General features: G+C 55.3%; 1 protein-coding gene across 1 annotated transcript in view; it reads left to right on the top strand.

Annotated features, from left to right (window-relative positions):
* Positions 1–24154, top strand: part of Fam222a (family with sequence similarity 222 member A) — a 45791-nt gene that overhangs the window by 7461 nt on the left and 14176 nt on the right. Inside the window, exon 2 of the mRNA XM_027923340.2 lies at positions 18243–18368. Within this exon, the coding sequence (XP_027779141.2) occupies positions 18287–18368 (82 nt within the window). The 5' untranslated portion in view covers positions 18243–18286. The remainder of the gene's footprint in view (positions 1–18242; positions 18369–24154) is intronic.

The following is a 24154-nucleotide window of genomic DNA, read 5'->3' as shown; positions in this document are numbered from 1 at the left end:
CCACAGCTGCTCTTTGAACAGAGGAGCGATGCGGTCCCATCTGTGAGAATCTCTGACCCAGGGTGGGGTGCGTGGGGCTACCTGCCTCTGACCTACTGGGAGCGTTAACCTGGAACGCAGTAGGTAGGCACCCCAAAAGTGTCTGTTCAAAAAGAGTGAATGCTCCCCCCGACTAAGATGCTCCTGACCTGCCTCCCCAGGGGCTCAGCTGCCAGGAGGGAGAGACACCAGAGTTCCTTTCTCCAGGGACAGTGGAGCAGCAGGCCTGGTGGTGAGGGACACGCAGGTACCCTGGCAGGAGCTCCCCTCTCAGCACTCTGCTGCTCCCCAAGACCCTTCCAGACCTTCCTGTGGGCTGTCCACGCCTCACTAGCCACGCCTGGCGGGCAGCGTGGGCCCAGCGCTTGGGGGGATGAAAGATGAAGGTTCGTGACCATTTTTTAACTCAATAAAGGGAGAGACAAGCGGCAGGCTGCAGGCTGGAGATATAATTAGTTCGCAGCAGTGGCGCTTTCTTGATTTAGCTTCTGCGAGAACAAGACAAGGATGTTATACCCAATTAGCAGTAACATCCAGTCGGAGCCTCAATAGGTGAGATAACAAGCTATTTTTATGACTTTTCTTTCCCAGCTTGGAGGGGGCGGGGGAAGGGGGCATGAGGGCCTTATTTCTTTTCATCGGGGAACAATTATGAGCGATCTCAGGATTTCCCAAATCCAAATGATGCATTTGTTAACCCAAACAAGCAAGCCTCCCAGGGCAGCAGCGGCTGGGGTGGCCAGCGGGCATTTTGAGCCCAGGGGGTGTGGCCCCTCGTCCACTTTCTGGGAACCTTGGGAGAAGGCTGCCCGTGCAGAGGCCATCAGTTTGGCTGGGGAGATTCAGCTACTCAGAGATTCTTAGTGCCTGCCTTGATGGCCCTACCTGCCTTCAAAGGGACGCAGGAGGCCGGGTGGACTTTTCTAAGGGTGAGGGAGGAGCCACTTCTGGCCCTTGGCGCCCTTCCTGGTACTGCCCTCAATCGCTTCTGCCAACTGGGCCAGAGGTTCTGGCTCTTCCACCCGGACCCTGCCAGGGCACTCTGCCTGGTGGGCCCCTTTCATGGCGCACGCTGCCTACCCACCCTCCTGCCTGTCCTGGGTCCCAGATCTGTTCCCTGGCAGGTCCCGAGTGTGATTAGCTGCACTCTCTCCACGCTCATTACCCCACAGCCAGGCACCCCGCGCCGGCCAAGTCCCCGCTGGGCAGGGAAGCCCTGCCAAGCCCCACCTCACTGCCTGGCTGTACCCGACTTGGGGCGAAGGCCAAGGGATGCCCAGAGAGGGAGCTGGCCCGGCTGCTGCCACACCCCACCATGCCAGGACCCCAGCCCCGCCCCCCCAGCAGGTTGGTCCTGAGGAATCTTGCGCTGCCTTGTCCCGTGCCGCCTCTGTCACTGCGGAGCTCATGGTTCAGATAACTGACAAATCCAGCCATGCAAAGTGGGAGTTTAATTGCAAACAGTTTTTATGGATCATGGGCCCATCTGTGCCACCATATGCAAGAGGGAAAAGTGCCCCCCTCTTTTTTCCCCCCCTCCCCATCTCACTCTCAGAGTAACTCCAAAAAAATATGGCAGCCTTTTCTGAGGGCTTCCAGAAGGCAGGATATTTTTTTCTGGCTGGAGCCAAGCACAGAGCAAGTGCCTTCCCAGAAGTGAGACCTTCTCTGGGCCTGGGCATGGGCCTGGCTCAGCCTTTCCCAGCCACCTGGCTGGTGCTCTTCCCGTGGCCTCTGGTGGCCTCAGCCTGGGGAGCACACTGGGTGGAAATGTATGAATGACCGGGGTTGGGGGGGCACTTCCCCTCCCATTTCTAGCACAGGAAATGGAACCCCAGGAGGATGGGGCTCCCCAAGCCTCCGACTCCCTCCTTCTCAGTGGTACCTCTTACCCTGGTGCCCAGCCTGACTCTGCAGATGAGCCCCACCCAGGATGGAAAGGCCATCCGTGGGGGGCCCTCGGACAGCACTTCCTCAGGGCCTGAGGGCTGGTCTTGGCAGACCTCCCCCTGAGGCTATGGCCTGGGTTTAACCCCCCCCCCCCCCCCCCGCAGTGCCACATGCCAGCCGGGTGACTTCAGACTATTTCTCTCTCTCTCTGCCTCAGTTTCTCTCTCCATCAATCAGGGGTGAGAGTTGATGGATTGCTGCCCTTGGGGTGCGTTTGTATCTATCCTCTTCCCCCCTGCCATGAGGCTGGGGGCCTTGTGAGTGAGGGTCCTTGCTATGTTCCCTGGGACACCCCAGGCCTCTGATGAGGACGCTTGATGGCTGTGGGAACACTTGAGGGAGTGAATGAGCGAGGGAGGGGACACGGGCCCTTGGCTGGCCAGTGATTCAGGGATTCTACTGCCTTTCTCTCTGGAGTCTGCGGGGTCATGAACTCCACTCTACCCGCGAGGAAAACCAAAGCTCCGGGACAGTAAGGGACTCTCTCAAGGTCATGCAGCTGAGGAGAAGCCAGAGCTGGGACCGGAAGCCTGGTCTAAGTGACTTCCAGCTGACCAGGTCCTGCCCTGCACATTACAGGTGAGGAGGGTCAGGCTCAAAGTTGGGGAGGGACTCGGCCGAGGTCACACAATAAGAAAACAGCAGCCAGGGTTCGTGGGGGTCCTTCCTGTCCCTGTCGTACAGATGAGGAAACGAAGACCCTGTCACCACAGAGCCAGGCCAGACTTGCTCCGCCTCTCTCCTTTCCCTGCCCCCTCCCCTGGGCCTGGGCCTGGGGGCTTCACCATGAGCCTTATAAACTGGCAGCTTGGGAGTGCGGCAGCCAGGCCCTGGGCGGGAGTCCCTGTTCCCCACTTGGGCGCTTGGTACAGCCCACCCACAGCAGGTGGCAGGCAAAGTGGGGCAGGGGCTCCGGCCCCGGAGGAGCACAGGCCCGTTCCCCGCCCGGTGGTGATCACCAGCTCCTGTTGTAATCATTAAAACTATTAGAAGGAAACGTTCGCTTGAAGCAAGTGTCAGGCTCCGAGTTGTGCTTTGTAAACGCTCACAATTAATGCCAATCAGGCCCGGAAAAAAGCCGGCCCGGAACCCTGTCTGTTTCGTCTCATTTGTCAGCTGGTGCGCGCCATGTTGCACATTTTCATACAATTGCTATAAACATAAAAGGGAAACTCCACAGTGTTCCCGGGCGCCCGGATGGTGCGCGCAAGCTTAATGACTTGGTGTTCCGCTGTGCACTTGGCGGCCCAGAGCAGGTGGGAGGGAGGGAGGGGGACTTTGTGTGGCAGGACGGGGACTCCTGGGGTCAGCCAGGGAGGTGAGTTGGGGGGGGGCTGGGCCTCTTACCACACGCTCTGCAGGCTGCGTGGCCCCCAGAGCCTAGGACATCTGGAAATTAAAACACCTGCTGGAAAGAGTCGGTAAGCTCTTCATATAGAATAGCGGGTCCACCAGGCCTGGCTTCGAGTCCCCTAGAATGTCCCCTAGGATGATCGCTCCGGGTTTGTTGCTGCCCCGTCATGTCAAGCACTTACCAACAGGGCTTTGGTTTTCCCCTGTGCACTGGGGGGACAGCCCTGGGGTCAGGATTTCAAGCCAGCGGGGGCCTGGGAGCATCACCAAGTTGTCTTACATGGTTGCTGCCTAAACTCTTTGAGGGCGAACCGTCCCTCTGAGCTACAGGGAGCGCGAGTCCGTAACCATTGTACCACCCTGCCTCATCCTCCCAGGGTAGCCGTGGGTTTAGGAGGAGATGATAGAGCTACAAGTCCCAGCACACAGTAGGTGTTTAATAAACAGTAGCCCCTGTCGTCCCACTGCCTGGAGATGGCCTGGGGCAGAAGAGACCTCACAACCTCAAGGTCAGCACCAACAGACGTGGACCTTGCCGGGGTGGAGGGTGGAGATAGAGGGATCTAGAAAGGAGTACTGTCTCCCTTCCTAGGAGGCTGGGCCCACAGCCTTCTGGGGTGGGACTGAGGAAGGAGATGCTGAGGACATGGCTGGTCAGTCCCCAGGGCTTCCTGCCCACCATCCCTTTCCAAATTTCACACCAAGCCCCTCATCACCTCTCTGAACCCCCTGACAGTCCAGAAGGTTGGCCACGTTGCTGTCACAGTCCCCATTGTACAGATGAGGAAACCGAGGTCCAAACCAAGCCACGGGTACACAGCTACCAGGTGGAGCTGGGGGCAGAGCCGCACCTAGGCTTGGCACCCCGGAGTCTTCCCTGCCTCGCTAACCTGGGCGTGAGGCCTCGCCACACATCTGTGCTCTCCCTTCTGAGCTTTTGGCTCTCTGTGGGCAGGGTCCTCTGAGGCCAGCCTGGCCCGGCAAGGACACACTGGCCTTTGTGTAGGCTCCGGCCAGGCTGGGCAGCCAGCAGAGGAGGAGAGGGTGGTGTGGCCCGCTGGCTGGGACAAATGCACACAGCAGGAATAGAGGCCCCTTTGTGTGCCTCTTCGTGGGGGAGGGGGTGCTGCCAGCTGCCACCCCGTGTGACCGGGGAAGCCCGAGCCCTCTGTAAGGTGGCCCCCCAACCCCGGGGGACCATCCAGGAAGCCTGTCCTCTCTCTCTGCCACTTCCTGCTCTTGTGTGTGGTCCTCTTGTTTGGAGGACTGGCTCTGAGAGGAGCTTCAGGCGGCCACTCACCTGCTCTGCTGTGGGCCCACTGTGTGCCGGCAGGGGCCAGGCACTCCGCAGGCCCTGAGGGTGAGGTGCAGTAGTCGCTCCTACAGACTAAGACACCAAGGTCTTTGTGCAGAGCGTGGCTCACAGTAGGCCTTCAACAAAGTCCCAGCAAAGATGTGGGCAGCCCCGGCCCCCACCTAGGGGGAGAAACAGGTCAGTGACCAGGCTGCGTGTCCAGAGGGGGTCTGACACTTTCACAGTCTCTCGGGGCTCCTGGGGCCCGGTTGCAGATGAGGAGGGACCCTCAGAGAGCCAGGGACCCGCTGGGCTTCCACAGCTCCTGAGCCCAAGGCCAAGGCAGGTACACCTGTCCCTGGGAATCACGGCCTCGGTGCTTTCAAAGCTGACAATTTTCTTCCCCAAGAGACCTCGCAATGAGAATTTGAGGTAGGATTTTAGTTTTGTTGGTTTTTTTCTTTTTAATGTTGGCAACCACTTTTCTTTCTTTCTTTTTTCTTTTTTTTTTTTTTTAATGCAGCAACAGGGCAAAGAAAGACGTGTGTGGGCAGGGCTTCCCGTGGTGCTTGGGTGAGGGGCACGTCTGGGGTCCCCGATGGCTCGTCTTCCCCATCCCCGGCCAGAAAGAGCCCTCAGAAGCCACTTGCACCCCCGGAGCCCCTCCTCACACCCCCAGCCGCGTCTTCCCCGCCTGAGGCAGGAGGCAGGGCCCGCGCCCGCGAGGGCACCACCCAAATAGCTATAATCAGCAGCCTCGCCAAGACTTCAAACTCACCCAATTATCCTGCGAGGGAAAAAAAACACAAAATGAAAACAAATTAACATGTTTGCATAGAAGCCGCCGCGGCAACACACACAGACGCGCACGCACGCTGGTGCTGGCGCGCGCCCCAGCCAGGCTGGGAGGCACCGCCGCCATCCTGTCCCCAAGCCTGGCACCCACCTGGACCACGCCAGCCCAGTGACCAGATAGGCCCTGAACCTGGGGCCACCGGTTTCCTGATTCTTTTCCTGCAGCTTTGGGGACGGAGCCAAGGCCCGTGCACGGGAGGCGAGTGGCCCTGCGCGGAGCCCGTGCCCTGCCCTTCAATGGCTGCCTTTTTTCTACTTGACAAACTTGGGTGAAGGCTGGAGTCCCTCCGCGCTGAGCTGGAGCTAGGTGTACCGTGAGCCGCGCTATGCAGATGGAGACGCTGAAGCCCAGAGAGGCTAGTGGGCCCACCCTGTGCTGCACACCCCGCAAAGACAAGAGCTGGCTGGGGCGCAGCCTAGACGGTCCAGCGCCCGAGTCTGTACTGTGACAACTGTGCCTTCTGGGTGGCTCCTTGTCCGTGGGTGATGTGCCAAAGCTACAGCCTGGCCTTGGAGGCCCCTCTGTCCTGTGGCCCTCTCTCAATCACCCGGGAGCCCACTTCTGCCCTGCAGGTGGCCCTCCTATGGTCATGGTCCTCATGTGGGGTCAACTCCTCGATCCAGCCCACCCTTACCAGGTGGCTTTGGGCTCTGGCTTCCCCTCTGTGCCCTGCTGGGTGCCCTTCAGCTCTGTATCAGGCACTGGAATACTCTTCAGAGGGGCTCAGGTGACCCTTTCCTGGCCTGGGGACAGCCCCTCTCCTCAGGGCTCCGTGAAGCTCCGTCTGGCCTAGGGTTGGGGATGCTGGGCTCCTGCCTGTGCATCCCTACGTGTCTGACTCTTCTGTCCCCAACCCGGCATGCTCAGGGACTCGGTGGGGTTTGGCGAACGTGCCCCTCGGAGCCATCTCCCTGCTCTCGCCTAAGCGTACCTGGGGCCTTGTCCCTGGGGCCTTGTCCCTGGGGGTTGGAGAATAACTGCAGCGATGGGGAGAGGTTTAGGTCCTGGGGCTCAAAGGTCCACAGCAGCCCTGCCCCGTGCTCTGGGTGACTCTGGGAAAACACCTTCAGCTTTCTCAGCCCTGTGCTGTCACCTGTTACCCAGACCAGTGATAAGCAGGTACCATGCCCTGCACAATCCATTCTGGCCTAGTCCCCACCCTGGCCACTGAGGGAGGCGTGGCTGGAAGGACCACGGGGGACAGTCCCTCGTGGGGCTAGAGTAAAGCCAGCAGGATGCTATTATGGTGGTGGCCTCTGGGTGGCCCCTTTGACATCAGCCTTGAGTTGGCCTAGAGTCATGCCAGCAGCCACTCAGGGCAGGGCAGTGGTCAGAGGTGACCCAATGCCCACCCCAGGAGGGGCCACCCCTGTCCTGTGGGTTGAGTGCCCAGTTGGAACCCAGCCCACCCTCAGCATGGCCATGTCCTGGCTCTAGAGTTCCAAAGACCCAGGTTCCCATCCAGACCCCAGGAGATAGCCAGGGACAAATCCCTTTTCTCTCCTCCCTGAGCCCCTGCTCCCCCCTAGAGGACAGGAGCCTTGGATAGACTGTGTCCCAAATAATGGGCTTAGTGCCCGGTGTGCTGAGGCACGGCACCCAGCAGCCCTGCCCAGGCCTCGTGAAGTGGAGGCCCTTTCCCTCTTCCAGAAGTTTCTGGACCCTGAGCCTCCGAGACACAACCAGGGGCTGGGATATGCACCATCTCCTGCCCCCTGCCCCCTGCCCCACTGGCAGGTAACCAGGGGGCTGAGAGGAGGCTCTTGCCCACCATTGACAGCCCGGCCCCCCGCCCGCCTTGATGAGTGCTCTCAAGTCTGCAGGGCCTGGTTTTCCCAGGGGGTGTGTGTAGGTGGTGGTGGCAGGGTGTCAGGTCAAGCTGGAGAGAGGCCAAGGGCCAGACCAGGTGACTAGGGAGAACTGTGAGCCCTGGGCCACACAAGGGACCAGGGGAACAAAGGTCCCAACCCTTCCCTCTGTTGTCCCCCTGGGATTTATCGAGCATCCGCTGGGTGAGCCGCGTGGCCTGGCTTCCTCGATGCCGGTCCCCTGGGTGAGCCGTGAAGCCTCCCTGGAGTCAATGTGCTCAAACAGGGCTTCGGTGGCAGTCACAGCAAGGTAAGGTTCAGTGCCAGGTGCCTGAGAGCCCGGGAAGGGGAGTTGCCCCCCATCCTGAGAGTAGGACGGGGCTGCTTCCAAAAGTGACTGTGGAGCTGGGCACCGCGGGTGGCCCTCTCCGATCCACCCTTGTGAGGTTGTGGAAAAGAGGATTCTTCTTCCTTCCATTACGAAAGTAGGATTCAGAAATGACAAGCTTTGCTTCATGTTGGGGACATTCTGCCAGGTGCTGGGCATTTGGGCAGTGTCTGGTCTCACCTTGGGTAAGTGACCAGCCTGGACAGGCGGGCTCCCATGTCTTTCCTGGGCTCAGGCACGTTCTGAAGTGGACTCGGAGCCACCTGCCCAGCAGCCCGGCCTTGGGTGCGGAGCAGCCGTTGTGTGCACACATCTGAGCCTGTCTCTTCCACATCAGGTCGTTTGTAACCGTCACCAGGCCGTCGGGCCGTCGCTGATCCAATCTTGGCTTTGTGCTGTCACAGCCGTTTTTCTGCGCCGGGCTGATTTTCAAAGGAGGCCCATCTTCTGGCCCACTTTTCAGAAGCGGGGGGTGGACCCGGGAGCTGTGTGTGCGTGTGAGTATGTGTGAGTACGTGTGAGTACGTGCACACGCTCTCCTCCTCCTCTGAATGCCCAGAGTGGGATTTGGGGTGAGGTAGGCAGACAGGGTCCCCCCAGGCCTGCTGCCTCCACTGTCACCCCAGCCCCTACCACCTGCCCACTTGAGCACCTACTGTGTGCCCCGCTTGCAGATACAGCACAGTCTGTGCTCTGGTGGAGGAGAGATACTCAGCCATTCATCAATAAATAATCAAGGTAACGACAGTGAATGAGCCACAATGGTGACGGAGTAATGGCTGGGCAGAGGCTGCCAGTCCACAGGGTGGTCAAGGAGGGCCTCTTGGAGGAGGTGATGTTTGAGATGAGGCATAAATGAGGAGATGGGGCTGGCACAGAGGGTGGTGGGCAGTGGGCAGTGTTGGGGACAGCACAGCTGTGCACTGGCCACAGGTGGTTACTGAGCATGTGCAGGGAGGCCAGGCTGAACTGGGGTGCCCTGTGGGTATACAGTGCACCCTGGATTCCAGAGATTTAGTATGAAAAGAAGAACACAGCATGTCTCACTGATAACTGGGAATATCGATGACATCTTGAGGGGGTACTAATTTGGATCTATTGAGTTAAATAAGATACATTATTAGATTTAACTTTCTGCTAGAAAATTTCTGTGTGGGGTTCCTTCTACTGTGTATTTTCATTGGCCAGCACTGGCATCAAGACAGAAACGTAAGTGCAAAGGCCCTGGGGTGGGACTGAGGTTGTCCTATTAGAGAATCAGAAGACCCAGTGTGGCTGAGCAGAACTAGGAAGGAGACAGGAACAGTGCAGGTAGGGGGTGGGGACAGGGTTCCCATGGGGCCTCCGAGGATATTGTTACAAATGCCAGGAAGGGAGTTTTGAGTGGAGAGGAATGTGAGACACACATGACCCTCTAGGGTGGGGAAGGGCGTGGAGGCCAGGAGGCCCCCAGGTCTTGTGGACAGCAGGTTCCATTGCAGAAAGCATTGCTTCCTGGAAAGATCTCTGCTTCCTGGTGGTCCTGGGTTTCCCGGACTTACGTCCCCTCTCCTCCCACCTGTCCCCTCCCCCTCCCCCAAGCTGTTCCCTGTCACAACAGGGAATTCACCATGAGCACCAGCCTCCTGTCAGGTGGTCAGAGGTTGAAACATTCCTGAAGATAACCAGAAGTGTGCGTGTGCGCTGTAGAGAAACAACAGACACAGGCAGGCACGGAGAGGAAAAATGGGACTTGGGAGATGAATGGTCCCGCGGTGGGCAGCGGCAGACAGTCGGCCCCGCGCCCCGGCACTTTGTAAACCGCATGCTCTGTGGCTGGGTGACACATGAAGGGGTCAGAGACACTCCCGCCAGCTCACAGCCAGGGCGAGGGCTGGAGACTGGCCCGTCTCTCTTCAAGGGATGAGTGTTTGGCCTCAGAGGTTTAGACAACATTGGAGGAGACCACTCCCTGACCTTGAGCCTCTGTCCAAACCCTGCATCCGTCTTTCTCCCAGCCCCCGAAGCGTCTGTTGGCCTTGGCTTTGGGCTACAAGTCAGAGCTAGCCCTTCCCAGCCTCCGTCCACTGTCAGCTGTCTGTCCTCCGGACACTGCTGGACCTTTCCTCCCCGGGGCCCAGTCTCCCCTCCCCTGGGTGACTGAACCCTAACCTTCCTGCCTTCATCAGCCCCCTGCCGTGGCCCTGGAGGCCGCTCCCGCCCTGCGTCTCCTCCCAGGTACCCAGGTACCGCACAGCTGTCATTCTCCAGGTGGAGCGTGGGTTAAGTTAGGTGGCGTCTGTAGAGTGCGGAGCCCGTGGGGAACACTAAAAATAAAGATCAGCGCTCGCTATCGCTCTTACTACCGGCCTGCCTCCTTCCCCGCTGCCTGGTTTAACCCTGAACTGTGGGTGCAGGGCCGGGGGTATGTGGGGGGGGGGTGGCTGGGACACTGAGCCCCTCCTTCTCTGTCTCACCTTTGCCCTCTGCACAAGGTGCTCCGTCTTTGGGGACCCCTTACATCTGGTCTCACCTGATTACACCTTTATTTTGGTCTCTGTTGACATGTTGCTCCCCCAGAAAGGTCCATGCCCCCCCAGAAATCTGGATGGGGGGCCCTTTCCTGCCAAGCCCCCCCACCCCCCAGACCCCGTGGCCTCACAGCACGGTATTTGGTTTTGATTCCCAGTGTCCTCCACCTTTTTGGGAAGGTGACGATGGAGACTTGGCTGCCACTTTTAATTCAAGGGCTGAGACCAGGACTAGGAGAGGGGCGGCCTCTTCAAACTTCTCACTTTGGGGTCTGGCTCCTGGAAAAGGGGTGTCTTAGGAGATGACAGCTGGGTAGGAGGCTGAGATTTGGGTCCCCTCCCCTGCCACCTAGAACCTGCAAGCAAAGGCTCCTTACATGAGAATGAGGAGTCCCCGCATCCACTCCAGTGGCCAGTAGCCAGTGGCCACGACTGCCCCCCAGCCCCGGAGGGGCTATCGAGCATTCCTATGAGACCCTGATTCCTATTCTGCGTCTCTCCCTGCCCTAAGCCAGCACTGAGGGCTGGGAGGGCGGTCTCTGGAGTTGGGGGGCTCCACCTGGATGAGGTGCTTTCAGCCCCTCACCTGGAGGGCGGGTCCTGCTGTAGCCCGAGCTGTCTCGGGCCTCCCCACTCCTTTCCGTCCATCCTCCATGTGCTCCCCATGGGGTGCTCCTGTCATCTTTGCTCTTCCCCCTGCCTCACTTCTTCCTCCTCCCTCCTTCCTGCTCGCCAGCTGAGAATGATCCCACGTGATGCTAGAAATGGCTACCATTTGCCACGAGGACCTGGCCCCGTGTGTGTACAAGTTCCTGGTCAGAAATTAGCCTCCTTTTCAGATAAAGAAACTGAGGCTCAGAGATGACGGAGGGATGTGCCCCAAACCAGAGTTCAGGGATAAAGGTGGGGTTTAGGCAGAGGAGAAGGCTCAGGGATCTGGCTCCAAAGCCCGGGACTGGATGCTGTCACTCTCCTTGTGAGGCAGCTGGGGTGTCCCCCCCTTGACACCCCTGGGCCGGGCCGATGGTCCCATCATGGCCCCTGTCTCCTTCCCGCCTTCCGACGGCTCTTACCCCATCAGGATCTGTGACTGCCCAGCGTGTGCACAGGACCTGGCACACAGTAGGGGCTTGTCAGGCCACCATCACATCCCAGGCTAGTTCCCATGGTGAGCGAGGTCCCTGTGCTTGAGACCCACCCCTTCTTGGCACGGTGGCTGGGAGCTGGCCGTGGTGCTGAAGGGCTGTAGGACAGCCGCCCACCCCCCAGAGCCTGCCCTGTGTCCCATCCTTCCTGAGCCCACCTATCCGTCAGGAGCTGTGTTTCTGGAACCTGCAAAGCACAGGCACTGGGTCAGCCTTGGGAGCTGGTGGAGGAAGGGTCAGGAGGCCACATGAGGAGGAATCCGCCCCCCGGCACCATCCTAACACACTCACATGCACATGGGTCTTAGGAGCCCTGAGGACCCTGGGCTTCCGTGGAAGCCCAGGTGGATTCTTAAGGGGGAGGTATTTCACAAGCCGTGGTCAGTAAGCGAGCCTCGCCCCTGGGGATGCCCCATTGAGGACCCTGGCTGCGGCCAGAATTCAGGATTGTCACCATAGTGTTTGCTCATCTCTCTGGCCCAGAGCTGCCAGCACCTCTAGCTCTAGTGCCCAGCCCAGACCTAGGCCTCGGTGAGGCTGTGAGAGCTAGGTCCAAGATGATGTCTCTGTCCTGGAGCAGATTTGCATCTTAGAGCCCTGGCTTGGGGGCTTGGATGCAGCAGTAGCTTGTGGGGAGATGAGGCCTCGGGTTGAAGGGCGCAGTGCTCCCCCATACCAACCTTAAAAGAGAGTAAAAATCCCCTTCTGGTGCTGCGGCCCAAATAGCGGTGGGAAATAATCACTTTTCACAGGCCCCTTATCCACGGCCAAGCCCTGCGCGGTTTAATCAGCAGTGCCCGTGTGACTTGAAGATTCCCCGGCTGGAGAGATCAGGAGAGGGGTTAAAGAAAATTACCCTGGCCTCCTCCATGCTAATGTAATCTCTAACCAGATCTGCCTAGCCGCAGCTCAAATTGCTTTTTAGATTAACATTTAATTATTAACAGGGTCCCCTGGCAGGCCTGGGGCTCTCAGAACAGGGATGGGGGAGGGAGCCGCAGGAGGGAGTGGGGGTGGGGTGGGCTTCAGCTCTGGCTGCCTTGCAGAGACAGGGTGAGTGGGGGAGAGAGGGGAGGGAGGAAGGAGAGGGTGCGGGGTCAGGCCAGGAGCAAGACAGACAGACGGCTGGAAAGAAGAAGAGACACACAGAGGCAGGGTTGGAGCCAGAAGACAAAAAAGAAGTAGAGGGTGATCTTCCCATCATGGGAACCTCAGAGTGGGGCCGGGAAGGGACTGTGCACCGAGATTCCCAATGACTTTTTTTTTGGGGGGGGGATACTGGGGATTGGACTCGGACCCTTGACCACTGAGCCACACCCCAACCCTATTTTGTACTTTATTTAGAGACAGGGTCTCACTGAGTTGCTTAGGGCCTCACTGTTGCTGAGGCTGGCTTTGAACTGGTGATCCTCCTGCCTCAGCCTCCTGAGCCTCTGGGATGACAGGTGTGCACCACTGTGCCTGGCCCAGTGACATTTTTGAGCAAGGATCCTGCACCCTTTCTTCCTTGGCACGGGAAGGCTGGTTTCTGGCCCTTTGCTGTTCAGAGAGGGCTGTGCTTTCTGAAGGTTTGTGCTGGTTCAGCTCATGATACAGGGACCCGACCAGAGATGTGACTCCCTCAGGTCACATGGCCAGGGCTGACCCAGATCCTGCAGGTGTGCTCCTCCTAGGCTTGGGCCTCCCCACAGCACTTTGGGATCTACCCTGAGTGTGGGGGCAGCTGGTTACCAGGCCAGGGGATGGAGGTGGGTGGGGGTCCTGCCCTTTCCTGTGCAGGTTGGGAGGCCCTCGGGCCTAAACCAGATTTCTCTTTCACTCAAGTCCTCACTGGCCACCCGGCTCCTTGTACGAGCCTCTGGGTTGTCCCAACTTCTTGTCCCATCTTCACTTCCAATTCTAAGCCTCTCAAAGGTAGGGACCGCAGCCACGTGTGGTGACCCACGTCTGTAACCTCAGTGACTCGGGAGTCTGCAGCAGGAGCTTCACAAGTTTGAGACCAGCCTGGACAACTTGGTGAGACCCTGTCTCAAAAACTAAAAAGGGCCGGGATGTGGCTGGGGTAGAGCACCCCGGGTTCAGTCTCCGGTACCATCAAAAATTAAAAAGGAAGGAACAAGGGGACTGCATGTAGAATCCTGAGGGTCCGCCCGTGCTGTGGGCTGTGTCTGAGAGCCCAGTGGTGACATCCTCCCGTGGTGCGAGCTGGGCAGTCCTCACGTGTCGGCTGGCTCTCTGCCCACCCCGGGTCAGTTAGGGAGCAGAGACTCAGATGCTGTGGTTTCCCCAAGGTCACTCAGCCAATAGGAACCCCCATGCCGGCTGGTGACACAGGACCTCTGGGGCCGGCTCTCCTCTCTGGGCTCTGAGTCCTGTGGGACACCAGGAGGGGCCTGGTACGACCTTCCTCTCAAGCCACAGCCGGTCTTTGGCCTGGCTGTGGAGCCTGGCTGCTCTGGGGACAAGGGGGAGGGGGAGGGCTGGAAGTGAAGGCCACAGCCTTGTCCTGCTGCCTGCTCCAAGGACAGCCCAGCCTGGCTGGGAGACCAGTCGCTGATCTGTGGACCTAGGACAATGCAGGGGGCAGGAGGGAGAGGCTGGGAGGGAAAGTCCCTTTTTACCTGGAGCTGGATTGAGCCATGGAGGGTCAGTTCTCCTGGGATATTGCCCTGGGGCCTTCTGGCAGGACACTCTTGGCTTCCACAATGCATGGCACGGGCTCCGTCTCCAGAGGTGCTTGGCGAGTGTCTGCCACCTCAATGGAGGGGTGAGTGAGTGTGTGCATGGGTGTGTAAGAGCCAGGGCCTGGGCCTTGCTGTCTCAGGATTTTTCGGGGAGGGGTGGGATGCTGGGGGTTGACCCAGGGACGCTCCACCGCTGAGCTACCGCCCCAGGCCTTTCATTTTATTTTGAGACAGGGTCTCACCAAGTTGCCGAAGCTGGCTTCGAACTTGTGACCCTCCTGCCTAAGCCTCCTGAATCGGTGAGATTACGGGCCTGTGCCAGGGCGCCCGGCTTCCTCTCAGTACCGCTGTGCCCAGCGCACTGGGGTTGACACCTTGGCCCCGGCCACCTCAGAGCTGTGTGACCTTGTACAGATTGCTTCCCCTGTCTGGGCCCATTTCCTCATCTGTGAATGGGGCTAAAAATAGACACCCCCCCTGCAGAGCCTGCTATGCGGATGCACCCAGATGAGGGCCCCAGTGCACATGGGGTGTGGCCCAGAGGGGACACTTGGGAAATGCTCGCTGTTGGTATTAGTACCAAGGTGCACATTGCTATTTCTGAACTTCCCCCTCCCGCTGGTTGGGGGGCTCCTGGACACCCTCTGCAGCCAGTCAGGCAGAGAAAGGTGACAAAAGACAGGACCAAAGGCCCCAATTCCCTGTTCTTTTAATAAAAATAAAGATGGCCCGTAGACATCCCTCTCTTGCTCATTGTTCTGCCAAGGCAGGCTGCAGACCCATCCCTCCTTGGACTTGGGAAGTTCCTTCCTTTCTTTCCCATCCCCTGTCACATTTCCTTTATCTAAATCCTCAGCTATGAAAGGGCATATCGACAGCTGGGGGCGTTATCTGGTGGAGGGGACCTTTTCCTCGGGTGTCTCTGAGATAAGGCGTCTTATCAGCCCCCGTGTCAGGGACGGTGCCAAAGCATTCTAATCATTGAGGCTTGCGACATTTTTCCTCCCTCCCTCTCACCCCCCTTTTTATTATTAAAGCCACAAAAGACCTTGAGCTTATAAACAGTCTGATTTGCAGATAGGATTTCAAAATGAGCAGCTCTCTGGATGGTCCCCAGCAAGGCTGGGGGAGTAATGAATCCATGTGGGGACACTGGGGGACTGGCAGTCTGCAGCTGGGATGTCCCCAGGCAGTGAGGGGGGTAGGGTGGGGGTCAAAAAGATCATGAGTGCTTTAAGCGCCCACCCACTCCTGTCCCTGGCTTGCTGTGTGGCCTTGTACAGGAGACTTGGCTTCTCTGGGCCTCAGTTACTTCACGTGCAAATAATCAGTTCATTGATGGAGCCATTCAGTCGACACCTGTTTATTAAACGGTTACTCTCTGTCAGGTACAGGGGACAGAAAAACAAATAAGACACGCACAGTCCAGTAGCCAGAAACAGATGTGAAAATTGGCCATTACAACGGGGTGTGATTAGGGCTGTGGTGGGAGGACCCAGAAGAGGGGGCGAAGCCGAGCCAGGACCCAGAGAGGCAGATCTGAGCCAAGAGGGTCTTGGCGGCAGCACAGTCCACCCAGGGGCCACACAGGTGACTGTCTGGAGGCCTGGGGTGGCTAGCAGAGGCCAGGGAGACAGGTGGGCAGGCCTAGGGCCTTGCGTGCCCAGTGGAGACGGTCAGGCTGGGTTTGAGGCTCAGGAGAAGGTTCTGGCTTGTCTGGTTTGCAGGTGTCGGGATGTAGGTGTCCACTGGTGTTCCGTTGGGACTGCCCTGGAAAGGCCAGCTGAGGCCTCCTCCCAGAAATGCCCTCTGGCCCCTGAGCTCAGTCACCTGGTCCCTATCGCTCTCTGCACTGCCTGGACGTCCACTGCGGCAGCCCCCAGACAACCAGAGCCCCTGGGGTGTGGCCCTGGGACCCTAAGGGCCCCCGGGGGAGGCAGCCTGAGCATGCGGTGTGGTCCCTGCAGCACTGGGGCCAGGTCTGGAGAGGGACTGAGTTTCTGGCACCTGGTGAACAGCTGCAGGTAGAAAGAAAATGACCTGGGGGACCAGAGGGACCCTGGAGTGACTTCAACAAGCCACAGAGGGGCAGTAGCCCTCCTGGGGTTGCTGAAGGGCTGGGATGGAGGACACTCAGTTTCCAGCCCAGGTCCACGGCCAGCGCCTTCCTCCCCCGCCCAGCACTGCCCACCGTGGGCGGCAGCAGAGCCCGTGGTGAAGGGCAGGCTCCCCGGGGCTGCTCTGGGTGCCCTGGGCTGGGCATTGTCCCTCTCTGGTCTGCATTTCCCATTTGTTAGAAGGGCGAGTGCAGGCTGGCTTTCTCGGGCTCTCCCCGCTGCCCCCAGCCCCTGAACAGGAGGGCAAGAGGTGGTCACCTCTTGGAGCAGGAGGTGGCTGCCCAGCGTCCCTGTGGACCTCCTGCCTGCAGGTGCCCGGGAGGGTATTGCGGCCCCGGGAGCTGTGCAGGGCCCCAAGTGGGTGCAGAAGCCCAGCTCTGGGTGGGGCGGAGCGTGCCCATGTGCCTGGCTGTGTCCTCCAGGCCTGTGTCCAGGGACACAGGAGCAGTGGCCCAAGCCAGGCCTGCTCCCGCCACCTGCTCACGTCCCAGATCCCAGAGGGAGCGGTGCCGCGTGCCACTGTCAAGGACTTTCCTCCCGCCATCAGCCCACTTCACTCCCTTTTGAAACCGTGTCATTGCTGCCTGATTGTAATGGCATATTTTAAAATTACCAGAAATCAAAGGCGGGAAGTGGATACTGCGGCTCTGAGGGCCTCGATGGCGATCGGGGAGGGGGGAGGCTCCCCTCCCCTCCCCCACGCCACCCCCCACTCTCTCTTTCTCTCTTTTTTTTTTTTTTTTTGAGACAGTAATAGGAGAAAATTGGTTTTGAAACTGAATAAAAGTCCCTTTCAGAGGAAATCATTTCTTTCAGGGTACCTTGGCTGAAAGTAAAATAGAACATAATGAAAGGTGGTTACTGATTGTCTTTCACGTACCAAGAGGCCGGGGACAGACGGAGGCTGCCACCGTCTCGGGGAAATACAAGATTGGAATAATTGCGCCCTAACAAGGAGCTTGTTGTGAAATTAGTATCTTAAGAAAGTGGCGAGAAAAGGCTTCTCCTCATGAATACTTCATTATTAGAAGAAAGCGGCGGGATTTGGGCTCAGACACCTGTTTAGTATTAAATAACTCCCCTCTCTCCTGTGGCGCCCCCTCCCCTCCTTTCCTTCTCTTTTCAAACCAACATGAGGGTGGAGGTGACCTGGCCCAGCTGCTGGGGACCTAGCCCGGGAAGGGATGGCCTGTCTGGGTGGCCCTTAGGGGTGTCCTAGGTTGAGCTCACACCTGGACCCGCCTTCTCCACAGCAGGGAGGGAGGGAGGGAGGGAGGACGGGGCCTGGCAGGAAAACGTCCACCTCTCCTGGTGGCCTACCAGGCAGGCCTGTCCACACCCCACTCCTCAGGGACTCCTGGGAATGTGCCTCGCCTCCAGTGTCCAGTGTCCAGCCACATCTGGCTGCCACCTTCTGGGTAAAGACTGCCTGGCAGAGCAGGGCTGCCGAGGGTGACCCTTCCCTTCCCGTTGGGGTGAGGCCCTCTGGCAGAGGGTGACAGAGATTGGGCTCAGAGCAGCCTTGGGGGCCTGTGGAGCCACTAGGTACCCCCCAGCCTCTAACATCCCGGGATCTCCACTCCGGTGGCCCTGGGAGAATCCCCCAGGCAGGGACCAGACCAACACTTGAACCAAGTGGGACGGTGAGAGGCCCCTGGGGTTTCCTGGGCAGCCCTGTGTAGATTCCAAAGATGAGCAGATGGAGGGAGCGTCCCTCCCCTGGGTCAGCGGATACTCAGGGTCACGTGCAGCTGAGTTCCACCACCAGCCAGGACAGGACAGCCTGCCTTGGGACACACAGGGCAAGGATCTGCCCCATCTCTGGGGCTGTCAGGGCAGCCGGCTAGAGGAGGGGACCTGCAGAGGCACATCTGCCTCGTCCTGGAGGGAGACCACCACTCAGGAGGCAGGGTGCTTTGTGTCAGCCTGTGAGGCCGCAGGAGAGCTTCCAGGTGCGCAGCCTGGTCTCACTTGCCTCTGGGGAAGGGATGTCTGCACGGTCTTACGGTCTCCACCGTCTTGCAGGATGCTGGGAGGGTGGTGGAGGTGGGCGTGGAGTGGTCCTCCAATGACAAGCACCTCGTCTCCCTCCCCACAGGGACCCTGCTGCAGAGCGCACCCGGCGAGGACCCCGGCACAGCCATGCTGGCCTGTCTGCAGAGGACCCAGAACCCTCCCGGCCAACACCTGGCCTGCCCAAGCAGGAGCCTGGAGCTGCGCAAGTGTGAGTGTCCTCGCCCAGCCTCCGCGCCCTCTTCCTCGCCTGCTCTGTGTCCACGGGCTTGCTTTCTGTTCCTCAGGCTTCCATGAAGCAGGTCCTGGCCTAGGAACGTCATTTGCACCCCTGATGCCAGCCAACTCCATCTTTTGGGGGATTGAATTCAGGGGCGATCGACCCCTGAGCCACGTCCCCAGCCCTACTTTGCATTTTATTTAGAGACAGGGTCTCCCTGAGTTGCTTAGTGCCCCGCTGTTGCTGAGGCTGGCTTTGAACCGGTGATCTTCCTGCCTCAGCCTCCCGAGCTGCCGGGATGACAGAAATGAGCCACTGTGCCCATTACCCAACCCCATCTTAAAGCCTGTGTGTTCTCTGAGGCCTCTCAGCCTTTGCCCATGCTCTGCTGTCCCCTGTGGGGGGTCTCCCTCCCCACGGTGACACCCACTCCCTGTCTGGCCGACTCCCACGGGGCACGGCCTAATCTCCTTCCCTGAAGACTCTCTTCCCTGCACCTGCACCGAGGCCCAACCTCGCTCTGGGACCCACCGCCCAGCACGTCTGTGTGGCTCTCTCTCATTTTCCTGCATTAACTGAAGGTAGCACAGCAATGCAGCCAGAATCATCCTGGACAGGAGCCCGGCCCCGGGCCTCGAGCATGTCCTTTCCCTGGGTCTTGCTTTGTCAATGTAGCAAATTAGGGAGCTGGACGTAGTGACCTTTGGGGGTCTGTCCTCCTTGACCATTGAGCACCAGGTTACTAAACTCTCTGACAATTTTTAGCCTCCACAGGGTTTTGGGTTTTTTTTTTAATTTTTGAAGTACCTGGAAACAATTCAAAACAGGGAGATTTGCATAAAGAGCTGGATTTCTAGTGTTTCCTGAAAAACATCAGAGGATCTGGTAACAGGCCTGTGCAGCTGCTGGTTAGAGCTCAGCTGCTGCCTCTTCCAAGGCGCCATTCATCTCTAGCCTGCCACAGTCCCCACCACGCCCTATCGCTTCTCCTGGAGCTAGAATCGGTTGCCACATGACGCTTTACATTTTTCTTGTACTTGCTCATCTCTAGACGAGGTGGCCTTCTTGTCCAGTATTCACAAGGAAGGAAGGGTGTGCAGACAGAGCTTCCCTCTGCCAGAGGTGGCCAGTGCCATCAGCTTCCTGCGTGACCTCCCAGATGTGCTGTGTCCCAGCATGTGTGTGCGTGAATGTTTTACACATCATCTTGCATCCTGCTTCTTTTTTTTTAAATTGTCTTTTTCAGTTGTAGATGAACACAATACTGAGGTGTCACAACTCCGTGGTTTTTAGTATGCATCGAATGGTGCACCATCACCACTATTTTAGAACATTTTCATGACAAGAAGAAACTCCATGCCCATGGACAGTTCCCCTTGTCCCCCACCTGCCCCCTCTTCCTCGACAGATTTCCCAATTCTGAACTCAGATTGTCTGTGGTCTTTTTGGCTCCTGGCTTCTTTCACTTAGGGTGATGTTTTTAAGACTCACCCAGGTTGTAGTGGGCATATAATACATGTTTTTAAAATTATCTATTTATTTTATGTGGTGCTGAGGATCGCCCAGGGATTCACATGTGCTAGGTGAGTGCTCTACCGCTGAGCCCCAGCCCCAGCCCTATAATACATTATAATATACGGTGGAGCTTGTTGCTCCCTGTTATTCCCACCTCCGAATCTCCTGCTGTATTTATTTTCCCATCTAGACTATGGAATCCATTTATAGAGCAAAAACAAAAATCCTGTTTTTTACTGGTATTACATTATACTTACAGATGAATCTGGGAGGAAATGTCCATTTTACAAGGCCATCTTTTCCTCCAAGAATGTGCTACGCCTTTCAGTTTTATTTGGAATTCCTTTTGATGTTTGCCTCATTTAGATCTTGCACATTTTCTGGTTATGTTCACTTCTGCATAGGTTTAGCTTTTTTTGATTCATTTTCTTCTTCCATAAGTGGAGGCTGTTTCTAGGAAGGCTGTTAACTTCTGCCACTTTACTGAATTCTTTTTATTGTTTATAATGGCTTTTCAATTTCGTCTCTGGGGTTTTCAGGGTATCACTGCAAATGGTAAATTTGCCTACTACTTTGTTCTATCCCTTCATTTCTTTGTTTTATTTCATAGAGTTGGCTGTTGCCCCTGGAACAGTGAAAGTAATGGTGGTAATGGACATTCTTACTTTGAAGTTCTAGATATGTCTCCATTGAGGAAATGTAACTTTGGGCAGGTATTTGATTGGATGAAGTAAGTCTTCATCTAGTCCTGTTAAGGTGTATTAAAATCAAAAGCATATGTTGAACTTTGCCAAATGATTTTTTCATTTTATGAAAATGAACATGCGGTTTCTTTAAACTATTAATACAAAGGACACTATTAGAGTTTTTCATATTGAACCATCCTTGCATTCCTGGTTGAACTCCACTTGGTCATGGGACCTTTATTATTATTATTATTTTATAAAATACTTGCTGGGTTGGGTTTGTTATTTTACACAGACTTTTGCTTCAGTTTCATCAGAGATTGTTATTTTTCTAAAATGATTTTTTGTTGGGTTCTGCTGTCTGCAGTCTTTTCCCTGTGCTTTGGGACAACTTGAATAGACATGAGATGATCTGTTCTTTAAAGGTTGGTTGGTTCCCCCATGAAACTGTCTGGAGTATTGCATTTATTTCTGGTGGGTTGGTAGCTCCTTGATGATGTCTTCTATTTCTTCTGCGATAATTGGTTAGTTTCAGTTGTCCTACTGCCTCTTGAATGAATTTGGTAAATTATGTTTGTCTTAAAAACTACCCATTTTACTCAGGTATGTATGTGGGTATGCATGTATGTCTTTTTGCAGTCCTAGGGATTGAACCCAGTCCCTTGCACATGCTACTTCTAAACTACATCCCCAGCCCTTTTTATTTTGCGACAAGGTCTCACTAAGTTGCCCAGGCTGGCCTGGGGCTTGCAATCCTCCTGTCTCAGCCTCCCCAGTAGCTGGGATTATGGACGTGCACCACCATTCCCCACTCAGGTTTTCAAATTTGTTTGCATGAGACTAAATAAAGTAATTTTTTTTTTTCAGTTCTTTCAAGTGGCGATTTTTACCCTTCTCTCTTTCGTTCTTTCTTATTTTCAGTACTGGGCAAGCCCTTTACCACTGGGCCACATCCCCAGCTCCATCTTAATTCCTTTATTGTGTATTTTGTGCTTTGTTCTCATTTTTCTTGATTGGGTTAGTTAGATAATGATATTATCCATATCCCTTCCCCAAAGATCCATCTTCAGGATTTTTTTTTTTTTTAGTAATTATCTTTTTCTGGTTTTTAATTCATAAATTTATACTTTTAGCTCATTTAAGACTTTCCTTCTGTTTTCTTTTAAATTTTGTTAAGTTACTTAAATCTTTATACTTATAAACAGAAAATAACAAAACAGGAACCTGATCAAGGCTGTCTCTGAGCACTTTGGCCATGCCCTGTAGGTTCTCATATGTGATGTTTTCAATTTCATCATTTTCTAGATACTTCAACATTTTGGTTTAAGACTCATTTGAGCCCCACACATCTGTTTAGGTAGTAGATGCTTTTCAATGTTTCTGATTTCTAGCATTTTATTTTATTTTGCATTATGAACAAAGAATCTTATCTATTTCTGCTTGTTTGGAACTTTATGGAAGTTTTCTGTGTGACATAATCTACAGTAATTTTTGTGTATCACATGGATTTTTTCTTTTAAATGGGGACTTAAAAAGAGGTGTGGCCCTGCTTTGGGGATTCAGAGTTTGGTATCTACCGATTATATGCACCCCAGTAATCCTGTTTATCAGGTCTTTGGAATCTCCCCCATCATGGATGAAGAAGGAATCAGACACCTTCTGCTAATGTGTTCCAGTCTGGTTCTTGTATCACCTGCAGCTTTGGCCTTATGAGTGATGATAAGTGTTATTTAGTGCTTAACTATCAGGGCCTTAAATCCATAGGGTATTTTATGCTTTTTGCTCTGGATTCAGTATTATCCATTAAAATGGCAACCTGGCCAGGTGTGGTGCTGTAGGCCTGTAACCCCAGCTACTCAGTAGGCTGAGACAGGAGGAGAGCAAGTTTGGGGCCAGGATTGGCAACTTGGTGAGACCCTGCCTCAAAATAAAAAATGAAAAGGGGGATGGGGATGTAGCTCAGTGGTGGAGCACCTCTGGGTTCAATCCCTGGTACTAAAGGCGGAAAAAAAAAATAGGAACCTCTACTGTTTTATTACATTTTTCTTGAAATCCTTGCCAATCCTTTTATCTCAGCCTTTCTGAATTAAGTGTGACTTGTGTACTATAGAGTGGGATTCAGCTTTGTGATCCAATCTAAGTACCTTTTCCCCCTTTTTTATATACATGTTTTATTTTTTAGGTGTAGATGGACACAACACAATGCCTTTATTTTTATGTGGTGCCGAGGATCGAACCTGGGTCCCGTCTGTGCTGGGCGAGCGCTCTACCGCTGAGACACAATCCCAGCCCTTTTCCCCCTTTTAATAGGAGAGTTTAGCCCATTTACATTTATTGCTATGACAGATGTCTGATCCTAAGTCAATCATCATGTACTTTGAGTTTAGAAGCCTCTCACTTCGTGATCTGGTTTCATGTACCTCCTCGCCATAGGGCAGGTTGGTGCTTTTGCTCTGGTAGCGTGATTTTAAATAACTTTCTCTGAGACAAACAAAATGATGAAATCAGTGTCCTCCATTTTCCTCTTGACTTTGTGTTTTTAAACCTCTGTTACCTGACATCAGCTTGAAAGGATCCCTTTTGATCCTGGCTGCTAAAGATGAAGGTATCATCTACTTTACCATCCCCCTGGTGACCCGGCCTTTCCCTTTGATGTCAGTGATGCCATTACTTAGAAAGTGGGCAGTTGGCTACATCCCCACATCTGCCTCCATCTCAGTCTCCTTGATAAATAAGCTCAGTGCTTGCCACGGCTCCATGTTACATCCTGTCGTTCCAAGTGGGCCCTCCCGTGTAGCCGAAGCCTCCTGTGAACACCACTCCTGCCCATGTGGAATGTTCTGTTTCTCGTCTTTCTACTTGAACAGTAAAAAGAAGAAGTTGTTTGTGGGTCACTTGGTTTCCTTGAGGATTTTGTTTTCCTCGTTCTACTGCCTTCTGTGGTCACATGTTGCAAGGGAGTCGAAGCTGATTTTTCCTCCTTGAACTCGATTTGGATCTTTCTGTACCTTTCACGGCCAGTTACTTCACTAGGATACCTCTGCGGGTTAATCACCTTGGAGTCTGTTTCCTCTGGAACATGGTACCGTGCCCCTTGAGCCTGTGAATCCGGGGCTTGTATTATTCCGTTGAAGACTCTGGTTAAGCATATACTGGCTGTCTTTCACTTGTCTTCCCTGGGGACCCCCTTCTGAGTAAGCCTAACTCCCCATTTCCTTTTCATTTTTTAACTCATTTTTTTAAATGTGTTTTGACTAGGTCCTATGCTGGTCTAATATTAATTACTTTTCCTTTGGAGGAAGTGAGTTTTTCCCAGCCTTGCTATGTGCAGGAGGTTCGGGTTGAGGAGAGGCCAGAGCCACGTCCTGGAGTTCTCCTTAGGACTATGTGTGAAACTCATTCATTCTTTATTTCCCTCCAGTTGCCTCAGAGACAAATAGGTTCCCACAAACGTGGCTACTCTGTGTGATTTCTTGTGCAGCCCCCTCCTCTGTTCTAAGCCAATTTGGGTCTATCACCAGACAATGCACCCCTACTTTTGCAGCTACCAATAAAGGGTTTAGGTTTTATATCTCG

This window comes from Marmota flaviventris, chromosome 1 (genome assembly GCF_047511675.1).
Source record: "Marmota flaviventris isolate mMarFla1 chromosome 1, mMarFla1.hap1, whole genome shotgun sequence".
In the NCBI taxonomy this organism is placed as follows: domain Eukaryota; kingdom Metazoa; phylum Chordata; class Mammalia; order Rodentia; family Sciuridae; genus Marmota; species Marmota flaviventris.
This window is presented reverse-complemented; position numbering and strand designations above follow the sequence as displayed.